The sequence below is a fragment of the Barbatula barbatula genome (genome assembly GCF_947034865.1).
Source record: "Barbatula barbatula genome assembly, chromosome: 19".
Taxonomy (NCBI): Eukaryota; Metazoa; Chordata; class Actinopteri; order Cypriniformes; family Nemacheilidae; genus Barbatula; species Barbatula barbatula.
In genome coordinates this window covers 132,289-154,717 of record NC_136782.1, presented here as the reverse complement: position 1 = coordinate 154,717, position 22,429 = coordinate 132,289, and the positions used below count along the sequence as shown (strand labels likewise).

The window sequence follows — 22,429 nt, the reverse complement described above, 5'->3', positions numbered from 1 at the left end:
CTAAGTTCAAAGACTAGTAATGTTTCTTGACCAATTTATTCATTCATCTTTTGTCACACTATAGACTACATGGTGCATGACAAAATCTAGCACATGGTATTTTAACAGTCACTTATAATGATGTATCAATATGTAACAATAAATATTGTAAAAATGAAGACGTGACATTTAAAACATTAGGATTAATTTCAATAACTTGAGTATAATTAACAAGGTTTCACAACGACGTTCTACTTATTTTACTGGCTAGGCCTAGGATTAATAAAGTAATAATAATCTGTTTTTGTTTTCGTTGTAGTCACACGATTTCTTTACGTCTTAAAAAGTTTTATTTGTGGTTGCATTTTTTCAATCTAGGGTGGGTTAACCAAAATGCAACTTCGTTAAAAGTTGTAAAAACGTTTTGTGTTCGCTGGGTAGCCTACATCTCATTGGTCAGTGATACGCGAGTAACTGAATCTGATTGGTTCCTGTCAGTGTTGCCGGAAGTAGCGTTTAGTTCCACCGAGAGAGGTCACGACCTGTGTAAGAAGTAAAGTACTGCGCACGCGCGTGTTCTCCGGGAATATTGTTCTGCGATCAATGCGTCCGGAGGAATACAGACATGCGCGTTCACATCAGAAGTTACCGCGTGTTTCTGACAGGAACGCGCGTTTACAGTCGCGGGAGAGACACTGACGCGTCAGCTTCACCTCACAGTAGCCGGACCGCGTATTACGACATCCTGAACATTTCCCCGAACGCGACGCAGGCGCAGATCAAGACGGCCTATTATAAACAATCCTTGATCCATCATCCAGACCGGAACCGCGGCGACGATGCGGCGCGACGCTTCACTCTCATCGCGGAAGCGTACAGCGTGCTCGGTAGCGTCGCGCTCAGGAGGAGATACGACCGCGGCGCGCTGACGCACTCTGACGCGCAGGCCGCCGGGCGACCATCATCGTCAGCCCGGCACCAGGGGCCTCGACGCGCGTCGGACGCTTGCTTCGACTTCGACGCGTTCTACCAAGCTCACTACGGCGAGCAGCTGCAGAGAGAGAAACAGACGCGACACAAACGAGAAGAGTTTCAGCGTCAGCAGCGGGAAGAGTTCACGAGATGGAAAGTGAGAAAACTGACAGAGATGACGGTGGGATTTCTGCTGCTGTCTGGAGGAGTTCTTCTCATCAACTTAAGATCAACTTAAATCATCCGTAGGAAATGTCCTGAAGCCTTCTGTGCTATTCCAGGCGCTGGCTCGTGGTCTTTTCAAAAGCAAGAAACACGTTTGATTTGCCAGAATCTGCACAGGTCCACACGCTTCGTCTTTATAATCCTATAGCTCGTGTGTTGTCATCAGATCTAGTCCAAACACAGCAATGCAACAGTTTAATGCATCTGTAATAAAACATTTGAATGAAATGAAAGACGTCACCTTTGGCCAGTCAATTACACATGTTACACATGATGATAGATAGCGTGTCATCACCTCACGTGATCTCATGAGTGTCCGCATGTGTGCTCTTATCATCAATAGTTCTCACTGATGAATCTTGTGCTCGGACTCTCATCCTTGACTACAGAAGAACAAGCCTGGTCCTGTTGCTGCTGAAAATGCATCACTGCCAACCCAACTACAGGATACTGCGGCCGTCCTGACAATAACATGGCAGTTACATTTGCCCTTTGGCAGCACTCGCCTGCAAACTTTGCCCTGTCCATTTTCAGAGATGGATAAGAAAGGAGAGGGGTGACCATATTCTTATAGAGTGGCGTAGCTCCATCTATGGAGCATTGTAGGGGTGTCAATGCTGCTTTTCCCCTGCTTGGCAAAAAAACACACATCTGCCTCAAAGTGTGTGCACACACCTGGAAAACGCCCATCCTGCCCCTGCATGTGTTAACCGGGTTGTTGGCAAATGTATGATGCCCACCTCTCTCGCTACTTCAGTGTGGACTGATCGGGGGAGGTTTGTTTAAGGCCGGTTAAATCTTGCATACACTAGACTAGACTATCATAATATATATATATCAAAGATCTAGGCTGCACTAGTTAAATCAACCGGAACCAGGGACACTTCCAATAACAACTGATGCATTTGTTGCATCAAAGAGTGCAGAACAGTACTCTACTCTCAGCCAGTCTTGTCTCATTGTTCCAAGGTTACAAGAGCGGAGCGGGCAGGGCGCAATCCATTCCCAGACCTGAAAAATGCTGGACGAAGGACGTGGCGACTCTACAAAACTTCAGTCGCTATTAGATTATTAATGATAATCTTAAATCTATTTTTGTTATTTTGCCTTGTTGTGCAAGCACTGTCGAGCTTGTGGAGAGGCAGCAGTTTTTGCCAGAGGGGAACTGGAATCCCCTGGTTAGGCCTGGTTTCCCTCCGAGGTTTTTTTTCTCCTCCAATGGAGTTTTGGGTTCCTCGCCACCGTTTGCATACTGTTTTGCACTGTTTGCCTGGCCGGGGGGCTGCTAGAATTTGATAGTCTTATTTAATGAACACTGCATATAGGAATTTATTGTGTGTCTGATATTTGACCTGTGTTTTGACTTCCATAACCTTTTATGTTTAACTTATAGTCAATGTTTTCTTGTACAGCTGCTTTGAAACAATGAAAATTGTAAAAAGCGCTATATAAATAAAGCTGACTTGACTTAAACCAAGGTCAAGGGCCACCTACAGGCTGAACATGTACATTTTATTATACTATTAATATTACCCTGTGTACACTACTCACTAAAACGTAAGGTTTTTGACTTTCCGGTGAAATATATGGAAAATGTAAAACATTCATGCTTAAATGATATACAATATAAGTCGAAGCATGCAATGTTAATTCTTCATCTCAAACAATTTATAGAGACAAAAGCTAACAACAGTGGTGGCTATACCAATAACATCACAACTCCACTTCTTGTCTGCTGAGGTATGACATTCCACTCTTCTTAAGGGTCACGACCCTCTGCACGACAACACCACCGATCCCGCAGGTCGGAGAAAGTGCAGTTACCCTATAGCCTCCAGCCTGATGGTGCAACCTGGATGAGCTGGGGCAGTAGTGTCCATGTAGGGTCATTCTGTATTGACTAGACACACCTGGCCAGACTGTAATGCCACCACCCCAAAGGCTTAATAATCACCCTTTTAGAAAACAGCATGCTATGCAATAAGTACTGAAACATTAAACAGTGGTCAGCTGTGAAGATTATAGGGCACTTTAGGTGCATTCTGAAATTTCACCCGAAAGTAGAATATCTCGAACATATTGTGAGTAGTGTATATATATATATATATATATATATAAATGATTTCTTTAGCTCTCTAAAGAACTCCAAAAACACATTAATGTTGCGGTTTTCAACACCGAATCGCTTTCTTCATGCACTAAACTCCATTCATTTCTTTATTGTTCACCCGTTTTATTCACACAAATATAAAGTTGAACATGAGGTTCATCATATTATACAAAATCTTTCAAAATGGTTAAATGCTTCATTTATTAACGTAAAGCAGGGGTGTCCAACTCTACCCTCCTGAAGATATCAGCTCCAAGCAAACACAGCTGAAGCAGCTCATCGTGTGTTTTGAAGGTTGCTTGATAATTACAGACAGGTGTGTTGGACCTGCAGTCTGCAGAACGGTACGTTAGATCTCCAGGAGCAGGGTTGGAGATCCCTGACATAAAGGTTTTACAATAAAACCAAACTTGTAGTACACATTACAACAAATCGTGAGGAGAACAAAAAACAACTACAACAAGCTGAATGAAATTGTTCAGTTTTGTATTTCCACTACACTACACTACACTAAATAATAAATACGTGAGTGAATGGAAATGAGAATCACGATGATCAGCGCAGAGCTCATAACACGCTGCTTAGAGATGTTTTGTGGTTGATGGGAAAGATTGTGTGGGTGCACATAAACATGAACACATAAACTGTGCAAAAGTCGTAAACGTCCTTATGTCAATTTGAATCATGAACATTTACGGTTACATCAAATTGATAAAAAATGTAAACTGACTAGATAAGTTTGTGTGCTCCCATGAAAGGGTATATTGATCTGAATCCTAAATCAACTTTTTTTGCTATTTAATGCCCACTTAACAGAATTTGATAAAGAAACGTATAAAGCTGTAACATGAATGTGGAGGGCAAACTGACACCTGTTAGACAAGCTAGAATACATGACACAGACAGCACACCAGTTTGGTGTGTCACTTATGATGGATTCATTTTTCTCTCGCAACTTTACACAGCACCAGGGGAAACGCATCCCAACCAGAGGAGAGCCCAAACAGCTTCTCTGATCTGAGGCCTACACTTGTTTCTCGGCAGCACAAAAGACACGACTGACGTACTGTACTGTACATGACTCCAGCCAAGAGCCTCTGTGTTTGGTCCAGGATGAGACTAGGGAAAAAAGTAATCGGGTGGTAGCACCTCTGCCGTGCATTTCCCGAGGAGTTTATGGATTTCTGATTGTAGTATTGCCACGTCAACAAGATCACAGTGTTGATGTGGGGTGGCCTGTGTCGAACCGAAGCCCCAGTCTGACGATAACTGCTGAAGCTCACCACGCTATTAGAATGTGATGAAGCAGACACGCTGCCATGGGATTGTGGGACTACAGTGTAGAAAATCTGATAGGGTAGCACTGTCAATCCCCAGGAGTGGGTGTGAGCCAAATGCCATCTAAATCTTAATCACCTCCTCATAAACGTCTGCAAAGCTAGAACCTTCATCTCAAAAAGATCTGTCAACATCACGACAACAGAAACAAGTTCAGTGAGGTAATGCTACACATTTTAGTCGGGTCTGTTGTTCATGACATGAGAAAACATGAGGAGAACACGCTTACGTGATAATACAGCAACAAATCATTCCCAGACTCACAAACAAATGGCTCAAAAACATTCTCTTAGACCTTCAACCATATTTGCAGAAACGCAAGTGACACGTGCTTTCATTCCTCTAAGAACTTTGAGAAAAGTTTGAGTCATTTGCAAAGTACTGTTATCAAATAATCAGCCACGTGTATTGACAAAAAACGGTTTCATAGGGCGTTGCTAAAGGATAATGCAGCCTGTCAGTAGAAGGAGTATTGGTTCTCTACAGCTCGAGTCCGCCGTGAGCCATCAGTGTCGTGGTAGTCGTCAGCGCTGCCACCGGCAGCTTCCAGGAGCCTTTCTGCGCTGTTACTGCGACTGTGGAGACCGCTAGCGGACACCAGCGCTCCTGTGCTCGGCTGAGCCATCGGCGACGACGACGAGCTGGATGACAGTGTTGCATCTGACGTGGCAGCGACACCGGACAGCTGATGAGCCGATTGGCTGGATTCTGTGCGACAGACAGGGGCATCCCGCTGGGGTGAGGACACATCTGAAGAGATGACAGGCAGATTCAAGTTAATAAGGCTGCATACGAAACAGTAGACAAAACGCCGCATTTGTGTTATGAGTTTAATGTGTCCTCGATTCTGTACATACATCACACTCCGTCTCTGAAGGTGATTGTGAAAAATAATCAGAAGTCAATGAAAATTAAATAAAATACAAATTTAAACAATCTTGGTTTTACTCGAATGAACTTTGAACACGATGGTGATGGATTATTTATAATGTTTTTTAAATCGATTCATCGCATAGGCTACCAGTAGACACCATTACGGTTACGGTCTAAACCAATACAATTCCCATAATAACCATTAATTATTCTATTGGGTTTTGGGCAAAGTTCTATAGTTTTTTCAGCAGGGGTACCATACTTTTTTTGCCCTGGTAAATGTGTCAATCTATTTGTTTATGTTGGGCTTTTCATTGTTTACAGTTCTTTTAAACAGTATGATCTGGCAACAGCCCTTATTACGGCAGGGCTGCAAGGATTTTCAAAATGCACGGAATGGCAAAGCATATTTTCATGTGACTTTCTTGCCCCGCGCTTCCAGAAGAGAGAGACATATGATGCACGTTTACATATGTCATTAAAGCAGAAGTTGTTCAGATCGGTTCCATACACGCTGTGTAAATGTGGTGCAGACACATTAGTGAACCGTGCGTCTACAAAACGGGATTAAACACCCCTGTATCTTTGTGTATTGACGTGAACTTGTAACATCGCTGCCTTATAAAACTTTGGTGACTGCACCTCATAGTGGTTAAATGTTATACAAAATGTATTGTGTTCTAAGAACATTTCCCCATGTTTTAACATTGGTTTTCAAAATCGAATCATTTGACATGTTCAAAATATTTCCCTTTGGGCCATTGTTGGGGTTGAGCCCATAATTGCAGCTTGCAGCTATATTTGTATTTAAAGTCCAAGGAAGTTAGAGTTCAAAGTTCCTTTGTTTAGACCTGGGTCAAAGGTGAAAGCACAATCAATTCAAAACTGAAGAGTGGACGGAGGGCTGGTAAATTCATTGCCATGCCCATGTTTGAATGAGATATGCGATTATTTGCAGATCCGACCCCATTTGTCTGCAGTCACTCTTCTGCCCGTCTAAATAATTCACACCCTCAGATTGGTTCTCAGAACTCAGAGGCTTTTGCTGCCAAAGGGAATTCAACATTGTGATCTCATTTTTGTCGGACGTGGCATTATGAGGTCTGAGCATACATAAAGCACATACATAAAGATGTGGCCAGCAGCAACACAGCGAATTCCAGCAGCGTAAATAACCATGCGTGCATACTAGTGATGATAATACAAGCGGGCGCTGCGGATAATCCGCAATAAAAAATCCATTCTGATTAATTGCGTGTGGATAAGATCAGCTAATATTAACTACATTCTCTAACATATGAATGTGTTTTAAATGCATTTTCATCAAGCGGACAGGCACTCATTTGCAGACTCTTGTTAAAAAAATCGTACGTTTCGTGGATGGGACGCGGGTCCATTCTTAAAGCAGATATGGTGGTGAAAGAGGTCCGAGAGTAAATGAAGAAAGGAGAATTAAATCAAATCAGCGTCAGCTGCACCGTCCTCGGCTCTGATGTTTATTAGTTTATCAAGTCATTGCATTGGCCAGAACATTCTAGTTTGTGTCACGCTTTCCTCACACATGACCCTGTTCACAGACTCGCTCTTACTCGATCTCCCAACAATGCCATTCTCATCTGCAGTTTAAACACAATAAAACACCCTTTATACTATGAATAATGCAGTATGTACGGCTTTTATTTAAGAGAGACCTCGCAGCTGAAGATATACACAGCTTTTTTACTCTTTCACGTTCTAATGAAATGTATTTAAGATTACATTTTACTGTGCCGTTTAATAATTGTATTAAATCATTTTATAGACCATGAATTTAACATTTCAATTTAATTAGTTGATTTAAGTAATAAAATATGACAAGCTCAGTGTATGAGACCCATTCTCATATGTTTTAATTGAAAGCATTTGTTAGCATGAGTCGTACTGTATGAGAGAACAAGCATCACTATATTTATTTGCTGTATTCAAAAGCCTGATATAGAGAAAGCAGTTCGGCCGCTTGAAGCTGTCTATTTAAAAGGTTTGCCCGTTTACTTCTCTTCACGTGTGACTTCAGGCCGGTCATTACACAAATGTAGTTTTGAGTGTTTTCATGTACAAACCAACCCTGTGGGGTAGTGGATGTTAATGTCGAGCGTGTATATGTTGACAGTGTAAATGAGCAGAGACGTTTTAAACATGAACATCACTCAGGAGTGTGTGTTTCGGCATCAGGATACCTGCGAGCGTTCGCTGGACTTGCACATATGATCGAAGCGTGATGTCCGTAGAGCCGCCAGACTCAAGAGGAATAGGGTGGGCGTGGAAATGTCGTAACATGTCTGAAACGTTCTGGAACCACAGATGGTGCACGTAACACTGGCCGGTTTCATTCACAGACAAGCGCAGGTGCTACGAACACAAACATCACACATCATCACACAGATGCACAACCCAAGCGTCGTCGTTTCTTCAGACATTCATTAACACAGCATGACTTCTGTATCTGCACACGACCAGAACACAGGTGAGTAAATAAAGAAACGTTTCAGTCGTGACAGCAGAATGTTTATGCTTCTCGTTTCCATACAGGTGAATGAATGCAGTCGGCTTCAAAGACATCGGCGTCATGGCGTCAGATTAGCATCACTTCACGTGATTGGTGTGTGTATAGCACCCAAGTTTTCTGCGGTTTAAAGCTGGAAATAGCCGCTGTTCACAGTACACCGTATGACAAAGATCAGCTTGAACAGAAACATCACCCGGCACGGAGATGACACGATTGCAATTCTGAACCATAAAAATGAAGCTGAATCTCACGCTTCTGCTCTGTATGTCACTCTGTGATTCAGTTAAACACACAAGAGAGAGAGAGCAGTGGAGTTATAAAGAATCCATCACACAAGCCCCCCTGAAAACCCTGCATCTCACCTTGGCTTTGCCCTGGAAATTAAAGGTGAGGACGTATTCTCCAAGTCTTGTCTCACTCTGACGGACGACGAACAAACCGTGACTGCGAGCGCCGCCGGCGAGGACGAGCTGAGCCGCACGCACCCGCGACAATGTCCCGTGGAACCATGGGTAACCGGCCAAACTGCTTTCTCCTTCGGTTTCTCTTGGGCTTTCACCAGGACTTCCTAAAGCTCACATCACAGTCAAAGACTTTCAGCATTCTGTCTGAAAACAAAAGGTCTTGTCAAAGAGTTGTGTAGGTACCTGATGTTGTGTTAGCGTTCTGGGCCTCGGACGACTGTAAAAATCTCTCTAAGGGCACGTGCGAGGGGTGCTGCGTGACTGGCGTCCAGTGATCGCGTACAGTACTGCCCCGATGCGATCCTGAACAAAAACACAAACACATTATTTAATAAATACACTTAGAAAAATATTTCATGCCATTAAATTATTGTCTTTTTTTCATAGGAAACCGTGGCAAAACGTGGCGCACCGGTTTGAGCTTGAACGTGCCCCAGGTCTCAATGATGCCACAGAGCATGAATGGACCCTCCCCTAACACTAGTGAACCACTGATACTAATGCGCTCTAGAGACTACTGGTATTTCTTTCAATATTTTCATCACTTATTTTATTTACTTGGTGGGTTTTTAAAGTGGTAAAAATGCATATTTAATATTGCCTTACTCAGACTTTAAGAGGACAATGCCAGTGAATGTGTACGGTCCGGTGATGGGCCGTATTTTTTTCATTAGAATGATCTGCAGAGCTGATAGTTTTTTTGGTCATAGAGCCTGAAAAGATGAACTGTTGTCTCAAAGTCAGCTTGCAAAAACATTATACATCAACCAGATTCAGAGTCAAAATTGCATCAAAGTAAAAGAATATTCCTTCTACTCACATAATAAATAAATATAGCTCCTGTAACAGTAGTTACTCTAGAATAGCAAGGCAAGGAATCTTTGATGAAATATACCGAGAACATTCTCAGATCATGGCCCTTTACAAAACTCTGAATTAACATTTACATTTATGCATTTGGCAGATGCTTTTATCCAAAGCGACTTACATTGCATTATCCTATACATTTATACACAGATATCTGCAATCCCCTGGGATCCAACCAACAACCATGTGGTGTTAACACAATGCTCTTACCACTGAGCTACAGGAAAGCTGATTAGTGCTAGATGATTTAGAGGCTTTCATCTCTTAAATATGAAGCTGGTGTGTACATGTCTTTAAGGGCGTTGTGTGGTTGTGAGTCATGCAACATTAGGACGTACCGTCACACAACATCTCACAGCTGCAGGAGGACACCAGTGACAAATGTTTGAGAGGTTGGCTGTGTGCACATGACGCCAGCTCAATGTCGTCTCCACTGTCCCTGTAACACACATTATTCATGTCACACAGTGCAAGACAAACGGCAGGAGCCCTTTAAAGTGTGCTTTACCCAGGATCTATGCAGTCCTGAATATCTGCCACCCACGAGTTCTTCTGCAGAGAGTCAATGGTCTCCAAAATATATTCAGCACCGTTTTCTACCTGCAATACAAAACAAAACCAAAACTGGTCTCAATGAACTTCTAGAGTTGTTTCCGTAACATATGGTCCACAATGCAGCAGAGTCTTACAAGAACAGAAAAGCACAATCACATCAGCCCGATTCTGTCAACATTGCACCGGTTGCCAATAAAGCATTGCATAAGGGCAACTACAATGTTATGAACGTGAAATAAAAATGCTCAGAGAATGAATTTGTTAGTAATATATATAACCATCTGTTTATATTTGACTAATCCCTTGCTGGTAGAGTCTAAACACATTACATCAGTCTATGAAAACATTTTCTGTTGTTACTAATGCAAATAAACATGCGTTATGGATGTGACAAAAAAGTACGTGTTTTTTCCGGAGACGACCAACTTTGTAGGATTTCTGTGAAATAAAATGCACAATCCTGAAGCAATAATACTCAATAAATGGAGAAGAGATGACTCTTTATAGAACATCACATAGTGACTTAGTCACTTAGATTTTAGTTTTCATGTGTCCATTTATGAGGAATATGAAGCGTTATGGATGTGACAATCTTGAAAATGGCCAGATTACCGGACTGTGAAAAATCATGCAGTAAAAATCAAACAAATGCTTTACAAATCTGAAGAGAAATGATCGACCAAGTGTTAATATCTGTGCTGTTACCATAGTATAAACCATTTTCATGGTAAGGTTGATATTTTCAGGGAATCGCCCATAAACTAAAAGAATCTTGTTACATATAAGGCTGTAAATGGTTTAGCTCCTCTGTACCTGTCTGAGCCCCCGTCACATTACCGTCCTTCATGTTCACTGCGGACTCAGATTATGGCCAGTTGGTAATACCAACATTTCAAAAATGGCCTAACCCTAACTTTACTGCACCACACTGAAAACCCCTTATAGGATTGTTAGGATGCACCGGTTAGGTCTCCTGAGGTAACCAAAGCTGGATCTGGCTCGTAATCGGACTGATTTTGGCAAATTCCCTTTGATAATATGTCTAAAGTATCTCTAGCTGATCTGTAAGACTTGCAAAAAAAACATGAGATTGAACATTTTATACAATGTCTATGTGTCGGTGTATGCATTTGCTTTCCCCTTACCTTCTCTATTTTATATTACATTTAAGGTTCATCTTACTTTTTCTTGTTTTTTTATACAATGCAAATGGTAAAAGTGCTATAAAATAAAATAGATGTTAAGTGAAATGATTTCATGGCATTTTCTTTATAGAAATATAATATCTGCACTGAATAAAATAATGTGAGCTAAGGGACTGCAAAGCGAAGAAATATTTTAGGCGGCCGCCTCCGTCAAATTTCGTACAGACCCTCGCTAAAACTATGTCGGGTGTCTTCACAAAAAACCCAGTGTGTATTCAACAGACTGTCATTTGTAACTGCACCATTATCAGCCCAGTGAGACGCTGGAGAGTTGCTGAATGATCTGTGTTTCATGGCTTTTCAGATGAATTTTGTTTGTTTTGTATCCAAGTTGGGTTCTATTTCTTAAAAGTTTTCTAAAAATTGAATTCACGAGTTCGCCCCTGCAAATTCAGGCTGCGGATAATTAGGATTTATGCGTATTTGGCGTACTGTCCGGGGAGAGGGCTCCGGGCCCCGGGCTCCCGTCCGAGCCCGGAGCGCTCCCCCTTTTACCGGGAAGGGAGCCCAGAGCCCGGACCGAGCCCGAGCCCTGAGTGCCCATCCCCCCCCGGCTGCCGGAGGCAGGGGCGGAAAAAGGAGAGGAGTCGGGGTGGTGGCGGGATTGCGTGAATCGGATGGGAGGATTGAGGTGAGGAGCTTCTCTATATTTATACGTGTTCTGCTGGCGCTGGTTGGATAATTGGTCTGATTGCTGATTATGTGCTCGGTGTGCGGTAATTTGCCAGGGCTTCTCCCGAACTTTGTTAATTAAACGTCGTTTACTAAACATCATTTCACGAGTTCGCCCCTGCAAATTCAGGCTGCGGATAATTAGGATTTATGCATATTTGGCGTACTGTCCGGGGAGAGGGCTCCGGGCCCCGGGCTCTGGGCTCCCGTCCGAGCCCGGAGCGCTCCCCCTTTTACCGGGAAGGGAGCCCAGAGCCCGGACCGAGCCCGAGCCCTGAGCGCCCTTCCCCCCCAAAAAGTTGCGGACGGCGCCGGACAGTACATGGTACTGGGCCCTGATGACCCCCAAAAGATGCAGAAATCCGGTGGACCGCGGCCGGCCGTGGGATGCCGCTTCGGCTGGGCGGGTTGGATAAGGAGGTTGAGACTTCTTGGCTTGACCTGCGGCGGTTTCTGGAAAACAAGGCGGGGGTTTAGATGGAGCAGGTGCTGGGCGATATTGGTGTCAATTGTGGGATTCCTGCAGAGCGGAATGCGCTGGTTCCTGAGGCGGTTAGCTGTGCGCTGGCTCCTGGGTCTGGCGCTATGGTGGGGCCGGTACCCTTGGGCAGCCGATGTGCCTTGCGTGCCCAATGCACGTAGTGGGAGTGAAGCTCTTGTGCGACCAATGCGCGTTGCTTGACCGGTGCGCATAGTGTGGGGGGTGCCCTTGTGTGACCGATGCGCGTGCGAGACCAATGCTCGAGTGTGACTGGGACCCTTGAGTGACGAATGCGGATTGCGTGACTAATGCAGGAAGTGAGAGTGAAACCCTTGTGTGACAATGCGCCTTGCTTGACCAATGCGCGCAGTGAGGGTGATGCCCTTGTGCGACCGATGCACGTTGCGAGACCAATGCTGGAGTGTGGCTGGAAACCTTGTGCGACCGATTCACGTCGAGTGGCTGGGACCCTTGTGCCACAAATGCGCGTTGCGTGACCGATGCACGAGTGTGACTGAGACCCTTGTGCGACCAATGCGCGTTACGTGACCGCTGCACGAGTGTGACTGGGACCCTTGCGCGACCAATGCGCATTACGTGACCGATGCACGAGTGTGACTGGGAACCTTTGTGGGACCAATGCGCGTTGCGTGACCAATGCACGAGTGTGACTGGGACCCTTGTGCGACCGATGCGCGTTGCGTGACCAATGCACGGGTGTGACTGGGACCCTTGTGCGACCAATGCGCGTTGCGTGACCAATGCACGAGTGTGGCTGGGACCCTTGTGCGACCAATGCGCGTTGCGTGACCAATGCACGAGTGTGACTGGGACCCTTCTGCGACCAATGCGCGTTGCGTGACCAATGCACGAGTGTGACTGGGACCCTTGTGCGACCAATGCGCGTTGCGTGACCAATGCACTAGTGTGACTGGGACCCTTGTGCGACCAATGCGCGTTGCGTGACCGATGCACGAGTGTGGCTGGGACCCTTGTGCGACCAATGCGCGTTGCGTGACCAATGCACGGGTGTGACTGGGACCCTTGTGCGACCAATGCGCGTTGCGTGACCAATGCACGAGTGTGACTGGGACCCTTGTGCGACCAATGCGCGTTGCGTGACCAATGCACGGGTGTGACTGGGACCCTTGTGCGACCAATGCGCGTTGCGTGACCAATGCACAGGTGTGACTGGGACCCTTGTGCGACCAATGCGCGTTGCGTGACCAATGCACGAGTGTGACTGGGACCCTTGTGCGACCAATGCGCGTTGCGTGACCAATGCATGGGTGTGACTGGGACCCTTGTGCGACCAATGCGCGTTGCGTGACCAATGCACGAGTGTGACTGGGACCCTTGTGCGACCAATGCGCGTTGCGTGACCAATGCACGAGTGTGACTGGGACCCTTGTGCGACCAATGCGCGTTGCGTGACCAATGCACCGGTGTGACTGGGACCCTTGTGCGACCAATGCGCGTTGCGTGACCAATGCACGGGTGTGACTGGGACCCTTGTGCGACCAATGCGCGTTGCGTGGCCAATGCACGAGTGAGACTGGGACCCTTGTGCGACCAATGCGCGTTGAGTGACCAATGCACGAGTGTGACTGGGATCCTTGTGTGACCGATGCGCGTTGCGTGACCAATGCGCAAGTGTGGCTGTGACGCTTGAGCGACCAATGCGCGTTGCGTAGCCAATGCACGTTTGGTTGACTTGGGCCCTTGGTGACCGATGCGCATTGCGTGGCCTAGTGTCTGGTGCTGAAGGGTGCGAGCTACAGAATGGCGGAGGGGAAGGTGTTTGGGGGTTGGGCCCTGGCGGGGTGCTTAAATGGGTTGGCTGACGAGGGTTCGGTGGGATTCTTGATGTGCGCGTGATCTGACCGGATGTAGTTTTGGAGGCCTCGGAAGGCCAGCGGTGATTGGAGTTTTTTGTTAATGCTGGGGTGGGATACGAAGAAGGAAACTGTGATGAGGGAGGAATCTGGAAACGGAAGATTGTGTGAATTGTGGAAGGATTTGGAACGTTCCCGAGCCGTAAGGTAAGACTGCAAGGTCCTTGGGGACACGGCCTGAGGGAGGAATCTAGGAGGGATCTCAGTGGGTGGTTCATGGGAAAATTAATTCCGTTTAAGGAGGCACTGGCGTAGGTATCCCGCGGAGGGCGCCAGCCATCTGAATTTCTGCGATGAGCGGGAAAGGGAGTGAGCGATTTGGGTTGGCCCCGGGTACGTGATTACGGTAACGATGAATTGAGCGTACGCGGAAATCCTCGCTATAGCCTTCAGACGGCAATGAATAATGTTTGGAGTTATAAGTGGCAGATTTAAATACGGGACATATAAGGCGTGCATGCGCGCCACCGCGAAAGCTGCAAACGTGAAGTAAGCGGCAGCGCTGTCTGACGCATCTGTTAGAGTTAAAGGATGTGCGGACGTCGGTGTTGAAAATTAGGCGGGAATACGGAGAAGAGAAGCTGGAGCTAAAGATTGACTATGCGGGGCATAGCTGGTTGATTTAAGATATGTGTTCGCGGAACGCGAAGGGGAGGGAGGACTAAAAGGGCATGAGTTGTGTCGTGAAAAGATGGTCTGCACACGGCGCAGGAGATATTGGGGCAGTTTAGAAAACGCGGTTGTGCAGGTCTGTCCCCGGTACGGGCACTGATTCAAATGGGCTACGCGGATTGAGCATTGGCTGAGAACAATTTGTGGTATGTATAAAAATGGGAACCGCCGTAAGAACGCGCGAGCTCTGCGATTATGGCGAGGTAATCGCCGAGCTCGCATCTCCTGTGTGGCTGCGCTGAGCATACAACCTCGGTGAAGCGATTAAAGGTGGTTGTGAATTCGGTGAACGAGAGTATACGGGATGAGTGTTGTGCTGGGTTTGAGCGTGACTGAGAAAATCCGCAGGCGATTTCGCAGTCTGGGCTGGCGGGGGGAGAATGGAGAGGAGGGATGCTAGGTCAAAATCCGCACCTGACAGAATCTGTGCTCTAAGGGTGTTGGAGACTGGAGGGGGTTCCCGGATTGGTGCGTTGGGCGGGGCTGGCATTTGGGTGGCAGTCAGAAGGGAGAAAGAAGACCGGGCCTGGGGGAGAGAAAACAGGGAGGGTATGGGGGCGGCTGCTGCCGCGTGCTGGTAGTTGAGGACGTCCGGGGCTGTAGAGAAGGGAATAGGAGGAAAGATAGAGGGACAAAAAGAGGCCCACGACGCTGGCTGAACTGTGTTCGCACTACCGTCGGCTCCGAGAGCTGGGGCGGTGTGAAATGGAAGGGGAGGAGGCATGGGCGGGTGGGAAGAGGCGTACGCATGCACCGCCGTGGGGAGGATGGGAATAGGTGGGGGGTTAGGGAGGGAAGTGTAAAGGGTAACCTGGCCCTGCTCTGTCAGCTGCGGCGGCCTCGCGGGGTTGCTGACCGCCGGGGCTGCTGGCCATAGGCTATCAGGTTGGTCCGGGGGGGCGTGGCCTCTTTGGCTGGCGCGCGGAGGTAGACTCGCGCGGCCTGGGCATCTTGGGGTTGGTGCGAAGTCACCGCTCGGTGAGGACTCGTTGAGGTCTTCCCTGACGTGTCTCCTGCTTGCTGGGGTGGTGGGGCGACTCCTCCTGGCGGGTGAGGGGCTTTGAGCCGTCTCCGGGCGGGGGCGTGGACGCTTCCGAGTGCGGCTGGATATGTTAGGTGAGGTTCTTTGCCGGTCGGTCCGCGCCTCGGGCTGTACGGAGATGAGTAGATTGTATAACTCCGGTTTTTTGAGTCTCCTGGCGTATTGGATGTCAGCGTCTTCTAGTGCCTGTTTTAGCGTGGGTATCGTCCATTTCTCTATGGGCGGGATTGAGCTTGATGCTGGAGAGTGAGATGACGCTGTAGAAGACCCGGAAGTCCTTGGAGGGAAAAGCGCCCTGGTTGTTGTGTTTCTTGGAGTACTGGCTGCCTCGCGGAATGGAGGACGGCCGCGAGGTGTGGAAGTAGATGCTTTATCTGATGGAGGCCGGGTGAGTTTCGCCTTCCGTGTGATTTTGGGCTTCCGGGTAGAGCTCGCGTTTTTGATTGAGCTCTGCTTCCTGCTCACGGACGATGTGACTGAGGGGTTATGATCGCTTAAAGAATTTTCATCTGACGTTTCTGGGGCGGAGGTAACGTTGAGACGGAAGGTAATTGTCTGAACTCTGCCATGGTTTCCACTTGAGGATCATTGCGTGAATCGGATGGGAGGGTTGAGGTGAGGAGCTTCTCTATATTTATACGTGTTCTGCTGGCGCTGGTTGGATAATTGGTCTGATTGCTGATTATGTGCTCGGTGTGCGGTAATTTGCCAGGGCTTCTCCCGAACTTTGTTAATTAAACGTCGTTTACTAAACATCATTTAGTGTTATACGGTACACAGTGAGTGCGTCAGTATGAACGCATATTGTGATCAGAAGGACTCCTTTGAACAGATTCATTTAAACGGTTGAAACTTTATTTAGTTACTAGTGAATCATTCAAAGCTCAGTGAACCGCAAGAGAATGCAGGATGACCTTTGCTATTTTACTAAGATTGGTTCTTAGTAAAAGGTTCTTAGTTTGGTTAAATGAAAGTAATGCTTTATATAACTTCATAACTGTCAACGGTAACGGAGTAAGAAATGCCTTTACCTTGAGCACAAATGTGTTGTCTTTTTCAGGCATCTCTAAAGGCATTGTGGTCCGCACCTCCACGATAGCAGATAGAGGAACACTTACTTTGGGTTTGGAAGACTACAAACACAACACAACAAAATCAACCACATTCAAATATAGACATTGAGCCAGATATACTCAACAGGGAAAAATATTGTTTTAAAACAGGGGCATCTCATTTTCATAAGGTCCGACCCAATGTACCATAAGCAGTGTGAAGTACAATATGGTTTTATCACATCATTTAGCGGTTGAGGCTCAAATACTGTCTGAAAGAAACTCATTCAAAAGTAAACGCAATAAGCTCAGCGGCGTCAACAACTTTTCGGCTAAAATCTTTACTGCATGTCTGTTGTAAATCCTGACAGTAGTTATTTAACACTTAAAGAGGTGTTTGAGCTGGCACAAGCCGTGAGTTTATATAAGCAAAGGCACACCATTTGAGGTGCCAGTCAACGAAGGCGATTATCTATATACTGTAAATAAACAAGAAAGTCCGACGGCAGACTTACTTGCGCAAGCTTTTAATAAATGTGACCCATTGTGTCTTCCTAAATATGTTTGACTTGCGTCACCATAACCTGCTCCTGCACAACTCAACATGCCCTGCACGCATGAACAACCCAGTAGAAAGCGTCACAGAATGGGAACACCTGTCATTTAAAGAGATCTGCACCTACCAAGTCCTTTTATGACAAAATAATATATTTGCTGAGTTGTTTCTTTACCTTCGGTGGGATGTAGAACTCCAGCAGAAACTTCTCTCCAGTGTCCATGTACGCAGCGGTCTTCCTTAACAGTAACCTACATTTCTGCCACTGTGCCGCCCCGATGCAGTTTGTGTCATCAGCCACCATGTATCTAAGCATACCCTCCCTCTGGATCTCCAACAGATCTGCTTTGTGGCCCTGAGAACCCCGCGACAGCCTTAGCTTTTGGCTCCAGTGCTCCGACCCCACCACCTCAGCTCCATTGGTCCTCCTGGAACTGGTCAGGGGGTCAGGTTCTGGAGAGGCCCTGCGGTGCCAGATCTCTTTTACCCCGTCAACCACGCTTAGACTCATGTTGCGCAGAGAAAATCCCTTCTTGAAACGTGCTTTGCGATGGTCTGCCGACAAATCCTCCGAACTTCTGGACTGGCTTACAACAGCCATCTTCCGAGTGGGCGTTTGCGAATCCTGTCCGCTGGCTCCGCCCCCTCCACTGTCCATGCTGTCCAGTGATTCGCTAGATGCCCCCAAGTCTCTGCAGTGATGGTAAAGCTCGTGGCCGTAAGGCAATGAGCAGCCCTGAATGCCAACAAAGGGCACAATGCTGTATTTGGGTGTCGTGGTGCCACCGGGCGAGCTAGGCCCTGGAGTTTCTTCGAGGGTGGCAGAGAAGCAGGTCAAGAAGTGCTGGGCAAAGTGCTGAGAGAAGCTGGTTTCAGCTCCGGGCGAGTCGTAGCACGGGTTCTCACTGATAAAACGCTGGAACTTGTGTGCAAAGTCAGCAGCAGAAGCTTGAGCGTGCAGCTCGCAGAACTCCTTCCAGTCCGGAAGCGGGTAGGAGGAGTGCTCCGGGCTGCTGGAAGCCCCGTCACCATTCATTACTGGTCCATGCCAATGTCCTGAAACACCACTGACAGACAAACACAAACGCCATGTATGCAAAAAACATATCTGTTATAGCTTTTTTGTTCACGTTAAAGTGTTGTCCCTTATGTTTCATTGGGTTTTTAGAGTAGTACTCCAGAAGGGCATATGGCTTTAGAAGTGCACAGCGATGTTTGGCCTCACTTTTATTAACTTGACAAAAACACAGTTAAGTGAAAAATGTGCAGCACCAAACTGCATACAAAACTAAAAATCTAGTTTGATTCGTTTTCATCGTACACCCTCTACGACACCATGCAACACGGCAAAAGAAAAGTTCTTTGAACACACAAAACAATTTACACATTCACAGTGATGAGCGAGAGTAGCTCTGTCATGATTTACTCACCCTCATGTCACTCCTGAAGTCTGCTCCTTTCTACACTCTGTGACAACAACAGAACCTTTCAGCACAACAAGCAGAAATCATTAGTTTGTAAATCCTTCTTAAACCCATTCTCATGTCAAGCCTTATAGTGGCTATTCTGAGCTGTAGTGCAGAGCTACATCAAACTGCAGTGAGAATGTGGAGTGATCTTCTTCACTTTGGCACTGTGATCGTATGGGTTGTGTCTGTGACCACTAGGGATGAGCCGGTTGGAAATGGATTGGAATATGTGCCGATTCCGAAAGAACGGTTGTATTAAAAAAGGAAAGTGGCAATAAATATCATACACAGAATGACTTCAAATTTAAGTCTTTAATTTACAGCAAGATGCGTAACTGAGGTTTTGGTTTCAGAACAGCTGATTTGAGTTGGTTCGATCAACTCTGCGTAGACCTTTTTGCTTTTTTTTGGTTAGGTGCAACTTGCACCGCAACTACGACAAGCCTTCATCAATGGAGCTCCAGTATTACTCACCATGGCAACGGCACCAAAAAAGCAACATGGCGGCAGGAAGCACTTGCTCTGCATGCAGTGGATTTACGGATCGCTTCATTTATGTCTATATTTCTTTATTAAGTCATTTCTTATCCTCCACAGAAAACTACAATTTGTGAGAAAATGTAAGGGAAAGAATCTGCTCTGATGTAAACACATACGACGGCTGATGTTACTGATGTTTGACGTATATGTTGATAGATCTCATTCACTGTAAAGAATAACGGTGCAGTTTTAATAGAAAATGCACAGGATGCCCAAAATTCCACTCAAGTCCTAAACTGCTGTCCTGAAATCAAAGTTCATCCCTATGAATGAATGCAGCCTCTTCACATACAGGATCCTCTATGAAAGCACATCTGACATATTAGTCAGTGAGATGGTCTCTGTGTGATCATAACATGTGTCATGAATGAATGAGTTACACCCCTTGAGCTTTAAAGAGGGAGGAGATGGACATAAACTCTGTGTTTACCAAAGAAAACCTGCTCCTGACCAGGTGAGGTTCACAGAGTCAGTTACTATGGTTACAGACTCTCAGTATAAGTGACCTCTCTATTAGAAACAGGCTTGATTAACCCCGCTTTCTCTGGTTTGACAAACCTCACATTCTGAAACAGAAAACACAGAGTTTATAGTGTTCGTCTTGATATGAGCTGCGGATCATCATGAGACTAAAGTTTGAGTCCCACCCCTGACATACACAGAGTTTCATTCATGTGATATCGTGTGCCTCCATCCCAAACCCATTTAAATGCCTGTGGGCTCAGATGAATAAACACAAGTATATATTGACCTCCCTCACGTGCCTCTCAGTGATGGTGACACTGTGGTGCTCATTGTGTTGATGAATGAAATAACCTCCTAAACACACACAACACATGCGCCCATCCATCGCGCGTGCTGCTGAACCTCCGAATGAATGAAGCCGGTGCGCGTGCGCGCGCGAGGCCTCAATCGATAAAAGAACACACTGTACAGATGATCAACACACACAGACACACTGCGATGACATCATTACAATATAAACACATTTACATCTTTACATCGCATATTAAAGGTGAGCGGCGCGTTCATGAAGAATGCGTCTAGAGGTTATAAACGCCTCACGTGAACGCGCACGCAGAATCTATTCACGCTCACCTCCTTCATCGCCGCATCAGCATCTTCTTCTTCTCCCTCTTCTTCTTCCAGAAGATTCACTCGCATCTAATGCCTCCACGAGCTCCATCCATCCCGACAGCGCGTCATCTCCATGTGTGTGTTATTAAAGACACGATACACACGAGCGCATCTATTCTCCAGCCGCTCTTAAAGAGGCAGTGTCGCGATCTCTGATTGGTCCTTAAATGGGACACGTCGTGAAGTCATCAGTCATCTGTAGCTGTGTCTGCGTCCTTGTGTCCTCTAAAGGATGAATCCTCAACTTCCTTCGTAGGACATACTGGCAGAAAAGGAAACAGGAAGTACCACGTTGCTATGACAACACGTTGCACTCGCACACCTGTAGAAATTAATTTACATAATTTCTACAGGACTTTAAGAGGTAAAACGTTGGTTACTTTCTAACCTAAACAATACCAAAAGATCTCAACATTTTTGCCTTACTGTTTTAAAACTTTTAAAAATCATCAAATGCTTGTAAACACATCGCTGCTAATATAAAAAAAACATGACACAAGTTGTAAACCGTTCACATTTAAACACCACATATTTGATACTATGTGCACCTGCTGCCGTTTATTCAAATAACAGGTGTTGTCCGACGCAAGGGATTGTGGGTTAGGAGACACCTCATGTGTCCTCAGAATTCTGGTGAAAGTATGGCGCATTTTAAGGCTTGCTTTAATGAAACGAGACCACCTCGATGACGTAGCAGGCTTCAAATGAGACCTCTGGAGGACGAGTGAAGGTGACTCAAAGCATCAGGCTATAAGAACAAACACTGAGCTGCAGAGTAAGTTTTGAGATGATAAACCCAAGCTGGTTTAGATCTGGTTCAGCTGTAGCACAGCGCTTTGCTATAAACCTTCGCCGTCAACTCAGCACCTGATAGTGTGACACGTGCCACAAACAGCCAATCACACGGAACATGGAAAGCATCATCAGTTTCATTCCGACTTCTGGAGAGTATCAGCTTAATTCACTTTGATCATTATGAAAATATTCTGGAAACACAAGGCTGGAATAAACACTGCAGCAGGGAGAGTTTGAGAACGTGGACGTTCATATAGGTTTACTTCAAAATGCTTTATATATTAAAGTTTGTTTGTTTGTTTGTATACGAATATAGTTATATGAATTGAAATGCTAGATGAATGTTTATAAATTCATATTAATCATCAACTCATATAATAGAAGTGTTGTAATGTAACGAAGTACAAATACTTCGTTACTGTACTTAAGTAGAATTTTCACATATCTGTACTTTACTTCGTTATTTCTTTTTCTGGCAACTTTCACTTTTACTCCACTACATTTCCGAAATAAATCGTGTACTTTTACTCCGATACATTTCTCCTAACCATCTTCGTTACTCGTTACTACAAATTAGAAGAAATTTGTGTTGGTGACGTGACGTAATGCCTGTTCGAAATCATGTCAAGCGCCAAGCACGTTACCACTGACGGGCGTCTCGACTACAGTCGTGAACTTTGTGAACTTGGTGGTGGTGACGAAGATAACGTTACACACCCGTGGCCGTATTTGCAAGAAATATTTTCGTACATTCGAGAGAGAATTCTTTCTACCGGATTAAGTGCCTGTTATTCGTACCGAGAGTCACTGAAATATTGGCATTCAAAAACTCCCCGTCCAACATGAAGAAGCACATCGCAGTTTAAATTAGGAAGGTTAAATACATTTTCATTCAATGAAGCCGTAATGTCAACGCTATTTTACATGAATTAGTTATCATATAAGCCTGTTCTGATATCTGGCTAACGTGATGGCCACGCTAATG

At 45.7% G+C, this 22,429-nt stretch overlaps 2 protein-coding genes across 3 annotated transcripts; one reads left to right on the top strand and one right to left on the bottom strand.

Annotated features, from left to right (window-relative positions):
• The first annotated feature begins 538 nt into the window (after positions 1-538).
• Positions 539-2,670, top strand: dnajc30b (DnaJ (Hsp40) homolog, subfamily C, member 30b). The gene has a single exon (XM_079482373.1). It carries the CDS (start codon positions 605-607, stop codon positions 1,187-1,189), a length of 585 nt encoding a protein of 194 aa, XP_079338499.1. The 5' UTR covers positions 539-604; the 3' UTR covers positions 1,190-2,670.
• Positions 2,671-3,376: 706 nt separating this feature from the next.
• On the bottom strand, positions 3,377-20,788 carry sh2b2 (SH2B adaptor protein 2). Of its 2 annotated transcripts, none has more exons than XM_079482191.1 (10): positions 20,611-20,788; positions 18,934-18,970; positions 17,679-18,570; positions 16,927-17,028; positions 9,882-9,973; positions 9,712-9,812; positions 8,690-8,809; positions 8,405-8,610; positions 7,714-7,885; positions 3,377-5,374 (listed from the first exon to the last, which is right to left on the bottom strand). In XM_079482191.1, exons 3-10 carry the CDS (start codon positions 18,537-18,539, stop codon positions 5,082-5,084), a joined length of 1,947 nt encoding a protein of 648 aa, XP_079338317.1. In that variant the 5' UTR covers positions 18,540-18,570; positions 18,934-18,970; positions 20,611-20,788; the 3' UTR covers positions 3,377-5,081. The 2 variants fall into 2 exon arrangements, with proteins under 2 accessions (XP_079338317.1, XP_079338316.1); XM_079482190.1 differs by having other exon boundaries at positions 18,934-18,988; positions 20,611-20,753.
• Positions 20,789-22,429: the final 1,641 nt, after the last annotated feature.

Coding starts and splice junctions, on each gene's coding strand:
- dnajc30b (XM_079482373.1), top strand. CDS start 605: ATGCGCGTTCACATCAGAAGTTACCGCGTGTTTCTGACAGGAACGCGC.
- sh2b2 (XM_079482191.1), bottom strand. CDS start 18,539: ATGAATGGTGACGGGGCTTCCAGCAGCCCGGAGCACTCCTCCTACCCG. Junction 7,886..8,404: donor ATTTCCAGGGCAAAGCCAAG/GTGAGATGCAGG, acceptor TTGTGTTCGTAG/CACCTGCGCTTGTCTGTGAA. Junction 5,375..7,713: donor AGTCCAGCGAACGCTCGCAG/GTATCCTGATGC, acceptor TCATCTCTTCAG/ATGTGTCCTCACCCCAGCGG.